The sequence below is a fragment of the Sinocyclocheilus grahami genome, unplaced genomic scaffold (genome assembly GCF_001515645.1).
Source record: "Sinocyclocheilus grahami isolate Dianchi unplaced genomic scaffold, SAMN03320097.WGS_v1.1 scaffold1355.1, whole genome shotgun sequence".
Lineage (NCBI taxonomy): Eukaryota > Metazoa > Chordata > Actinopteri > Cypriniformes > Cyprinidae > Sinocyclocheilus > Sinocyclocheilus grahami.
Window position 1 is genome coordinate 140,279 of NW_015506534.1, and position 11,677 is coordinate 151,955.

Here is an 11,677-nt window from a genome sequence, read left to right on the forward strand (position 1 = left end):
GAAAGCAAAAGCACTTTATTTGGCCTTCCAGAAGTAGATGCATTTGAAGATTACTTACAACAGAACAGCAATGCATTTTATGGACGATCGTGAACCTAGGAGAGGAGGTAATTCTGACTTTGCTATGACAATCTGGCGCTTCTGAATCAGCTACCGTTTTGTTATTAGTTTAAGTATTTGCTATTGACTGTTCAAATGCGGAGTTGACCCCTTTAAAGCGTCATGGCAGAGCATTGAAGTCGACTAGTCAGGTACAACCGACTATATATATATATATATATATATATATTCAAATGAAAATGGCAACATCGTTTTATAAAGTATATGCCTTCGTGATTGGGGGGGGGGACCTGTGATATTTAATATACTTTATATTTTAAAGTATATTAAAATAGAAAACTTTTATTTTAAATTGCAATAATATTTCACAATATTATTTTGTGAAATAATATTCAGTATTTGTATCAAATAGATACAGCCTTGATGAGCTTAAGAAACTTCTTTAATAAACATTATTGATCCCAAACTTTTGAATGGTAGTGTATTATACTGTAAAAAAAACAAAATTACATAATTTAGTCACGGGTAAATACAAATAGCACATTAAAGTTAAAAGTTACACACTTTTTTTTGTGCGCGTTGTACAGGTCTGGTATAAAGAATGTTTTTGCTCTTTTGGCCGAAATGTCCGCCCAATAGAGAAAAGGTTTGCTCAGCAAGAAAAAAAATTAGAGGGAACATTGCTCACGGTTATAAAATAGACTTCATTTTCGCTACTAAAAATATAATTTCCTGTTTTTTGTTTGATTTTGGGCTGAGATATGATGTGGACAGCTTTGTGAGATTCACCCAAGAAATTTGGTCTCCCACAACCACAAACATGATTTGATTTTCAAATGAGAGCGAACGGCCGACACAGAGGTTGACCCTGCTGTCTGGAATGAATATTATTTATTTATAGGATTCTCAGAATCCATGTTTAATTTTCATGAAGGCCACATCATGAAATAAAAACAGCCGCTTTGTTTCTGTGAGCGAAAGAAACAGGCAAAATCAAGGTGTATGTGATCGATAAATAAGAGTCAAAGAGACGGACAGGCAATCTGATTTGATGAAGACAGGCAGAAAGGTGGTTGATATGCACAGACGGCTCTCTGCTCTTGTAATTGGAGGTCAGTGCATCTCCCATGTGCAGTGGATTGATTTCAGTAACATTTCCCCTCATTTATTTTCCTCTTACACAAAGATCAAGCCTCCGTCTCTAGATGCATCACCAAGATTCAGTGTCACTGGCTTTTACAGGATTAGCATCCATCTCTGTCTGTCGCTCTCACCATGGTTCACACAGTCAGCTTTTGAGATTGACAACTGTATTTGCTAATGGATGGGACTCTCAGACTGGGTGGAAGATAGAATAATGTTTATATGTAGTTAACAAGTCAATTCGTAATACCATACCAATAGGTATTGATTATTTTGTATGTCCGCCAATCAATACTCAACAGGAAAATGTTATTGCTCTACGTCCACAAGTCAATGCTATTTTCTTAAAATTAAGTCCCTGTTCTGCTTTTAATCGCAACCACAACTTTGAGTAAATGAGGCTTTCTATAGAATATGCCAGATTCATTAGTCACTGACATTCGCCTCACGTAATTAATGTTGCATTAGCACTTGTGGAAAGCAGTAGTAGTAATGCTGTACAGTCCAGAGTTTGACATTAGCATGCTGCCAAGCTAACAAGCGGAAAAATAAGGACCATGCACAAATTTTGGGTAAAATTGCTGTTTTTAATTATGCTGAACTATTTTTAACGGTTCTTTTCCTACTGAGCTGGTTGCAGTGCATTCTGGGATTGGAAACATGCCAAAATAAGTTATCTTAGGAGGCAGCATAATAATGCCGTCTGTCTTTGAGAACAGTTTTAACATCAAGGACCCACCTATAATGCCTTCAAATTCTGCTTATGTTGCCAGCTTACTAGTTTTTCGGGGCGAAGTCAACATGTCTGATGCTGTCGGTAAAGCTTGCATTGTTTTGAACCTGAAACATTCCTCTAAGGTTTCAGTAGGATGTTTATAGATAGTGAATTCATACGCGGAAACGTTGCGTAAAGCATTAGCTTGCTTTACCTTTTGTGTCTGTATTTTTAGTGCATATGCTGCATTTGTTTATGGTGTACGTGTGTGTGCATTTCTCAAGCTGATAGTGAGTTGTCTTCAGGGATTATAGCGTTGTCCAAAACCTAGTGATGTGCCAAATAGACTTTTTGCAAAGGCTGTTCCAAAATGTATGCAGAAACATTATGCAGCCTTTTAAGATACTTTGTTTGGTGGACTGCAGCATTGCATGTATACTAAATTAATTCAGCTTGAGAGAGATGTCAGCATACTTCAATATAAATTCTTATGTTTAATTTAATATTGAAAGATATCAAATATAGTTGAAATTGTGAACATTTATGCTTATTAGATTAAGGGCCAGTTTTACTAACAGCTTTTGGCATTAAAATATTACTGTCAGGTTTTACCAAAGACACGCAGAGACGAATTAGCGCTGAAAAGGCATGGACATAGTTATTTTTGCGACTGACCTTATTGAATATGCATTTGTAGGAGTTTCCCTTTCTGACGCAAAATTTATGGGAGGGGAGTAATAAAATTAATGAAGCAACGAGATTTACTAAAGTTTGCGCTCGTCAAATTACTGGTATTTGTGGCATTATTTAACGCCCAAAAAAGCATGCCTTAAACTATTTTGTGCTTGAAATGGCTGCAATTATTGTTGCTAGAGGAAGCACCGCAGAAAACAGAGAGTGCGTGGTAGAAGGGAGAGAATTTTTTCCACACGTTTCAATTTATTTGGAATGCCAGAAGAACAAATTATCCGAACATATAGTTTGCCAAGTCATGTTATTTTTAATTTGCTTCAGGAAATAAAAGACGACTTGGAACCCTCAACTAGGAGTCACGCAATACCAGATCTATCAATTTGCAACCCTTCATTTTTTAGCCTCCGGTTCTTTTCAACGTACTGTGGCTTCTTTATTTCTTTATTCTTTATTTGCGTCTACACTTATTTGTGCCGCGCTTGGTATATTATATTATACATTATTGGTCAATATGTAAATGAGATGTTGGGTCTGTGTTCTTTAATTTTGCGCATTGTTAGTAAATCACCCGCAGAAATTTCCACACTCATCTGTGCTGTTTTGGAATTGCGCTCTCGTGCTAATTTGCCCCGTTTAGTAAAACTGGCCCTAATATTCTAAATTGTTAGCAACATGGAAGCCTGTTGGAAGCCATTGTGATTTGTGTCTCCTGTACACTCCATGTGAGGAGCAATATTTGTGTTGAGCCGTTTTGCAATGTGTTTCAAATAGTTATATTTGTAATGAATTCACATAAGAGATTTAACAAGATACTATTGCTATTTCTTTCTGTCTTGTAGCTGACGTATCTCCCTCCTCCATGGGGCGACTGTAAGGCAACACCCATGGACTCTGATTTCTTCAACACATACAGTATCACCGCCTGCCGCATCGACTGCGAGACACGATACCTGGTGGAGAATTGCAACTGCCGCATGGTGCACATGCCCGGTAAACACACACACCCAGTAATGTATCAACAAAACCAGATAAATGATGTCTGCAATGTTATAAATCTATATCTGCTATTCTCTTCTGAACACCAACAGACAAAGCACCAATATGTCTCCTGAAGTTCATAATTTTGGGTTTGATTCCGTAGCCTAATTCTCAATTAAACACCCTAAAATCTTAAATTAGTAGCTACAATGATAGAAGTTTGTGAGAATCTCATTTCCCACAGTCTCATCTTTTTTTAGTGTCTCTACTAGTGTGTTCTGCCCAGCAGTTATTTACTAAATTAACAAATTCATTGCTAATTCTTGTGGTTTGTTATTCAGAACAAAATGTTTTCAAGCTGTTGCTTTTCAAGCCTATGATTATTTAAACCCTCGCCGTGCCCTAAAGCTGTTTAGCATGTTATCTTGCTTAAATTCTAGTTGCTAGTTTTTGGCTTAGTGAAAGTAAGAGGATTTAAACCTGAGCGAGTAGAAAACCATAATTTTATGCAGCCCTGTTAGGATCCAGCACCCCACTGAGTTCTGTACGTCTGTTTGAAATACGGCCCTCTGATCATCTCTAAAGACTAGATCTGAGCTGCGTCAAACAGGGATTTGCTGTATCTTCAACGCCATCTACACTTTGACATAACTGGAATGCTCTGGTTATAATCAACAAAGCTGTCTCCACTGCATGCAGACAACATTGTAATCAACAGGAACATCACAGACAGTATCTTTGTAGACCTCTTTTTTCATTATAACTATAGACTTGTAGCCAACTTTATTGATTTTAACAGAGCCTTGTTGATAAGCAAACTAGTTCATTATTACAAGAACATTCTAATTTTGTCGCATCACTTGCTTACACGGTCTAGACATGTTTTTTCATTCAGCGTCTCGTTGATTGTATGCGCTCTTTCTCTCACTGCAAGAGTCCTTGAGCTATTCGAGGAAACTTCAAGACCTGAATAAATACAATTAATTAAAAGAGGAAATCTGATTTTTGAGGAGATGCTCAGAGCTGATAACAACAGCGTGATGGACGGCGACACGTTTTAATTAACAGACAGAGGCCATTTCCTTTCACCTTTAGCCAGAACATTGTGTTCTTCTCTCTCCGCGGCACATCTTTCGTTCTTTATCCTCACGCTTTTCTTAAAGGGTAACTTGCAGAAAAATACATTCAGCTCTTATTTCACCCCAAATTCAAAAGCAGATAATAAGAAAATGCATTATGCATGAAGAAAATCGGGCCTATTTTGTATAGTAACTATTATTTGCATCACAATTAAGCACATTTCTCATCACTTTAATGAGTGTGGGCATTTTACCTTAGGGTTTGTTTGTAATTCTCATTATTCTTAATGATGTTTCTCATTAGATTCTCATTACTGTAATAAAGTCACAAAAATCCTCTCGTCTCTTTTTATTGACATCAGCATAAATTAAAGACTGCACACAAATACTACTATACTGTATATACTTCATCATTTAAATAGATACTTTTAGAAAATGTTGTTTTTGAGGTAAGGTTAGGACAGCAAGATTTGTAATGTTTTTAAAGAATTCTCTTCTGCTCACCAAGTCTGCATTTATTTGATCCAAAATACTGCAAAAACAGTAATATTGTGAAATATTTTTACTATATAAAATAACTGCTTTCTATTTGAATCTATTTTAAAATGTAATTTATTCCTGTGATTTCAAAGCTGAATTTTAGCGTCATTACTCCAGTCACATGATCCTTCAGAAATCATTCTAATATTCTGATTTGCTGCTCAAAAACATTTCATTATTATGTTGAAAACTGCTAAATAGAATGTTTTTAGGTTTCTTTGATGAATAGACAATTCAGAAGAACAGTGTTTAACTGAAATATAAATCTTTTGTAACATTATAAATGTCTTTATCATCACTTATATATATAAAAAAAATTTTTTGCTTGATTATAAAACATGTTTGGGGCATTATGATTTGTATTTTTTGCACTGTGAACTTTTTATGGCAAAAACAAACTGTACTGCCTAATTTATGCTAGTTTTTTTTTTCTTAAAATTAAGTCCCTGTTCTGCTTTTAATCGCAACCACAACTTTGAGTAAATGAGGCTTTCTATAGAATATGCCAGATTCATTAGTCACTGACATTCGCCTCACGTAATTAATGTTGCATTAGCACTTGTGGAAAGCAGTAGTAGTAATGCTGTACAGTCCAGAGTTTGACATTAGCATGCTGCCAAGCTAACAAGCGGAAAAATAAGGACCATGCACAAATTTTGGGTAAAATTGCTGTTTTTAATTATGCTGAACTATTTTTAACGGTTCTTTTCCTACTGAGCTGGTTGCAGTGCATTCTGGGATTGGAAACATGCCAAAATAAGTTATCTTAGGAGGCAGCATAATAATGCCGTCTGTCTTTGAGAACAGTTTTAACATCAAGGACCCACCTATAATGCCTTCAAATTCTGCTTATGTTGCCAGCTTACTAGTTTTTCGGGGCGAAGTCAACATGTCTGATGCTGTCGGTAAAGCTTGCATTGTTTTGAACCTGAAACATTCCTCTAAGGTTTCAGTAGGATGTTTATAGATAGTGAATTCATACGCGGAAACGTTGCGTAAAGCATTAGCTTGCTTTACCTTTTGTGTCTGTATTTTTAGTGCATATGCTGCATTTGTTTATGGTGTACGTGTGTGTGCATTTCTCAAGCTGATAGTGAGTTGTCTTCAGGGATTATAGCGTTGTCCAAAACCTAGTGATGTGCCAAATAGACTTTTTGCAAAGGCTGTTCCAAAATGTATGCAGAAACATTATGCAGCCTTTTAAGATACTTTGTTTGGTGGACTGCAGCATTGCATGTATACTAAATTAATTCAGCTTGAGAGAGATGTCAGCATACTTCAATATAAATTCTTATGTTTAATTTAATATTGAAAGATATCAAATATAGTTGAAATTGTGAACATTTATGCTTATTAGATTAAGGGCCAGTTTTACTAACAGCTTTTGGCATTAAAATATTACTGTCAGGTTTTACCAAAGACACGCAGAGACGAATTAGCGCTGAAAAGGCATGGACATAGTTATTTTTGCGACTGACCTTATTGAATATGCATTTGTAGGAGTTTCCCTTTCTGACGCAAAATTTATGGGAGGGGAGTAATAAAATTAATGAAGCAACGAGATTTACTAAAGTTTGCGCTCGTCAAATTACTGGTATTTGTGGCATTATTTAACGCCCAAAAAAGCATGCCTTAAACTATTTTGTGCTTGAAATGGCTGCAATTATTGTTGCTAGAGGAAGCACCGCAGAAAACAGAGAGTGCGTGGTAGAAGGGAGAGAATTTTTTCCACACGTTTCAATTTATTTGGAATGCCAGAAGAACAAATTATCCGAACATATAGTTTGCCAAGTCATGTTATTTTTAATTTGCTTCAGGAAATAAAAGACGACTTGGAACCCTCAACTAGGAGTCACGCAATACCAGATCTATCAATTTGCAACCCTTCATTTTTTAGCCTCCGGTTCTTTTCAACGTACTGTGGCTTCTTTATTTCTTTATTCTTTATTTGCGTCTACACTTATTTGTGCCGCGCTTGGTATATTATATTATACATTATTGGTCAATATGTAAATGAGATGTTGGGTCTGTGTTCTTTAATTTTGCGCATTGTTAGTAAATCACCCGCAGAAATTTCCACACTCATCTGTGCTGTTTTGGAATTGCGCTCTCGTGCTAATTTGCCCCGTTTAGTAAAACTGGCCCTAATATTCTAAATTGTTAGCAACATGGAAGCCTGTTGGAAGCCATTGTGATTTGTGTCTCCTGTACACTCCATGTGAGGAGCAATATTTGTGTTGAGCCGTTTTGCAATGTGTTTCAAATAGTTATATTTGTAATGAATTCACATAAGAGATTTAACAAGATACTATTGCTATTTCTTTCTGTCTTGTAGCTGACGTATCTCCCTCCTCCATGGGGCGACTGTAAGGCAACACCCATGGACTCTGATTTCTTCAACACATACAGTATCACCGCCTGCCGCATCGACTGCGAGACACGATACCTGGTGGAGAATTGCAACTGCCGCATGGTGCACATGCCCGGTAAACACACACACACCCAGTAATGTATCAACAAAACCAGATAAATGATGTCTGCAATGTTATAAATCTATATCTGCTATTCTCTTCTGAACACCAACAGACAAAGCACCAATATGTCTCCTGAAGTTCATAATTTTGGGTTTGATTCCGTAGCCTAATTCTCAATTAAACACCCTAAAATCTTAAATTAGTAGCTACAATGATAGAAGTTTGTGAGAATCTCATTTCCCACAGTCTCATCTTTTTTTAGTGTCTCTACTAGTGTGTTCTGCCCAGCAGTTATTTACTAAATTAACAAATTCATTGCTAATTCTTGTGGTTTGTTATTCAGAACAAAATGTTTTCAAGCTGTTGCTTTTCAAGCCTATGATTATTTAAACCCTCGCCGTGCCCTAAAGCTGTTTAGCATGTTATCTTGCTTAAATTCTAGTTGCTAGTTTTTGGCTTAGTGAAAGTAAGAGGATTTAAACCTGAGCGAGTAGAAAACCATAATTTTATGCAGCCCTGTTAGGATCCAGCACCCCACTGAGTTCTGTACGTCTGTTTGAAATACGGCCCTCTGATCATCTCTAAAGACTAGATCTGAGCTGCGTCAAACAGGGATTTGCTGTATCTTCAACGCCATCTACACTTTGACATAACTGGAATGCTCTGGTTATAATCAACAAAGCTGTCTCCACTGCATGCAGACAACATTGTAATCAACAGGAACATCACAGACAGTATCTTTGTAGACCTCTTTTTTCATTATAACTATAGACTTGTAGCCAACTTTATTGATTTTAACAGAGCCTTGTTGATAAGCAAACTAGTTCATTATTACAAGAACATTCTAATTTTGTCGCATCACTTGCTTACACGGTCTAGACATGTTTTTTCATTCAGCGTCTCGTTGATTGTATGCGCTCTTTCTCTCACTGCAAGAGTCCTTGAGCTATTCGAGGAAACTTCAAGACCTGAATAAATACAATTAATTAAAAGAGGAAATCTGATTTTTGAGGAGATGCTCAGAGCTGATAACAACAGCGTGATGGACGGCGACACGTTTTAATTAACAGACAGAGGCCATTTCCTTTCACCTTTAGCCAGAACATTGTGTTCTTCTCTCTCCGCGGCACATCTTTCGTTCTTTATCCTCACGCTTTTCTTAAAGGGTAACTTGCAGAAAAATACATTCAGCTCTTATTTCACCCCAAATTCAAAAGCAGATAATAAGAAAATGCATTATGCATGAAGAAAATCGGGCCTATTTTGTATAGTAACTATTATTTGCATCACAATTAAGCACATTTCTCATCACTTTAATGAGTGTGGGCATTTTACCTTAGGGTTTGTTTGTAATTCTCATTATTCTTAATGATGTTTCTCATTAGATTCTCATTACTGTAATAAAGTCACAAAAATCCTCTCGTCTCTTTTTATTGACATCAGCATAAATTAAAGACTGCACACAAATACTACTATACTGTATATACTTCATCATTTAAATAGATACTTTTAGAAAATGTTGTTTTTGAGGTAAGGTTAGGACAGCAAGATTTGTAATGTTTTTAAAGAATTCTCTTCTGCTCACCAAGTCTGCATTTATTTGATCCAAAATACTGCAAAAACAGTAATATTGTGAAATATTTTTACTATATAAAATAACTGCTTTCTATTTGAATCTATTTTAAAATGTAATTTATTCCTGTGATTTCAAAGCTGAATTTTAGCGTCATTACTCCAGTCACATGATCCTTCAGAAATCATTCTAATATTCTGATTTGCTGCTCAAAAACATTTCATTATTATGTTGAAAACTGCTAAATAGAATGTTTTTAGGTTTCTTTGATGAATAGACAATTCAGAAGAACAGTGTTTAACTGAAATATAAATCTTTTGTAACATTATAAATGTCTTTATCATCACTTATATATATAAAAAAAATTTTTTGCTTGATTATAAAACATGTTTGGGGCATTATGATTTGTATTTTTTGCACTGTGAACTTTTTATGGCAAAAACAAACTGTACTGCCTAATTTATGCTAGTTTTTTTTTTTCAATATATAAAATTGCACTGTACTGTAGATGTTTCTGGGAGCCATCTTTGCTTATATAGGCTGTGTTTCTCTGTCTTTAGGAGATGCTCCATATTGCACTCCGGAACAGTATAAGGAATGTGCAGATCCGGCTCTAGGTGAGAAATTTGCCGCCTCTGTTGAAACGTTTCAGTCTAGAGGCCAGTTCTCCTCGCTGAACCCATCCGCTCCTCATTACTGATGTCTGAACCTGAGGCCATGATGGGACAGCACAATTTATGACCCCTTCTAACCTCACCACCCACTTCCCCAGGCCTTTTTATACTTCATCATCTGTCCCGTTGTTTTTCCAGCCAGGATTTTTGAGGTTAAGAGAAATGTTCTACCTTTTTCTCTGGCTCTAGATTTTCTGGTGGAAAGAGACAATGACTACTGCGTTTGCGACACGCCCTGCAACATGACGCGCTACGGAAAAGAGTTGTCCTTCGTCAAGATCCCCAGCAAAGCCTCTGCCAAATACCTGGCCAAGAAGTACAACAAGACGGAGCAGTACATTGCGTGAGTTTCACTTAAATTAGGGGTGCTCCGATTGATTGGCTACCGATCACTATCGGCCGATAATCGCTTTGGGATGATTGACCGGCGGTCTCTAAAAAGGCAGATCTCAAAAAAATGATCTCAAGCTGATGACGCTGCCATGAGAGGTTTGGCACGACATGCCGATGCGCCATCTCAGTCTCTGTATGGCGCGGGTGAAATAATTATAATGCTATATTTCTTCATTAAATAACTTATAATGTAATTTGAAAACCTCGTGTGAGACGTAACTTCACAAACAGCGTGAGTGAATCACCACGCGCTCTCTCTCTCTCTCAAAAATACACAAATGGCTTCAAATCACCACACATCGCGTCTGTCTATAAGCGAGCTGGACACTGCAGTTGACACAGGTCGAGGTAGTGTCACATCGTCACTAAAGTTTATAAATTGCATTACTTTTTAATTCTTGCCAGTGTTTAGCCATTCAGCACTCGCACGCTCTCCTGAAAACCGTGCGCTCATGCACACTCACATACATAATGCCAGGTTCACATTACTCAGTTTGCAGTGCGTATGCGGTGCGTAGTGCTGGGCGGTATACCAGTTCATACCGAATACCGGTGTTTATTTTTGTTATGATATGAATTTTTAAAATACCGCATACGCAACAGTATGTTGCTTAAACAATGTTTGGAACGCGACACTGTTTGAAAGGGGTCCCTTTTCACTGTTGCACTGTGGTGAGGGAACAGCTGTATGTGTTACTAAGCATGAAAGTTCCGAAACTGAAGCTGTAGAACTAATAAAATAGAACGTAATGACACAGAAGAACTCATCCACAATATCCACATTGACCACCACAAATATCCACCGCCCCCTGCCATCAGCTCCCGCGTCTCACACACACGAGCGCGACTTTAGCAACATTCAGACCCTTTTAGTGGCTTTTTTCCATAGAATATTCATACTGACAAACCTAGCGACTTTTTTGGATAAAACTTAGCTATGGTTCAGTTGGAAGATTTTGCCAGTGCTGTCCCACGAACACGAGGTCTGACTTTCCCGGAGAAGTGTCACCTCTCTCTGCGTCTGTTCTGTGCAGTGAGCGGCAGAGAAGCAGCGCATTCAGTTGGCCGCACCGCAGCCGACTCGTCAATAAATGAGTACAAAACAGCGTTTCCTAGCACCTGTCAGCAAACTGATTGCTTGGAATTATAAATATGAGCGTAGTTCGTCTGTTAATATCACATGCAATTTTGTTTGTTGTTTTTTTAGTTTGTTACTCAGATGCAGGCAGTGCGCTGCATGAGCCAAAAAGGAAATATAGCCAAAACAACCACATAGCCGCTCTTTAGTGTAGATGCATGTTGATTTTATCCGACGATGCCGCGATTATAAATGAGAGTGACTCCTGGTTAACATT

General features: G+C 37.3%; 1 protein-coding gene across 3 annotated transcripts in view; it reads left to right on the top strand.

Moving 5' to 3' along the window:
* The window catches only part of LOC107569540 (acid-sensing ion channel 1), a 65,317-nt gene that overhangs the window by 40,963 nt on the left and 12,677 nt on the right, over nucleotides 1-11,677 (top strand). For all 3 annotated transcript variants that reach the window (XM_016255657.1, XM_016255659.1, XM_016255658.1), the window contains exons 4-6: nucleotides 3,451-3,601; nucleotides 9,816-9,872; nucleotides 10,119-10,272. In XM_016255657.1, the coding sequence (XP_016111143.1) occupies nucleotides 3,451-3,601; nucleotides 9,816-9,872; nucleotides 10,119-10,272 (362 nt within the window). The remainder of the gene's footprint in view (nucleotides 1-3,450; nucleotides 3,602-9,815; nucleotides 9,873-10,118; nucleotides 10,273-11,677) is intronic.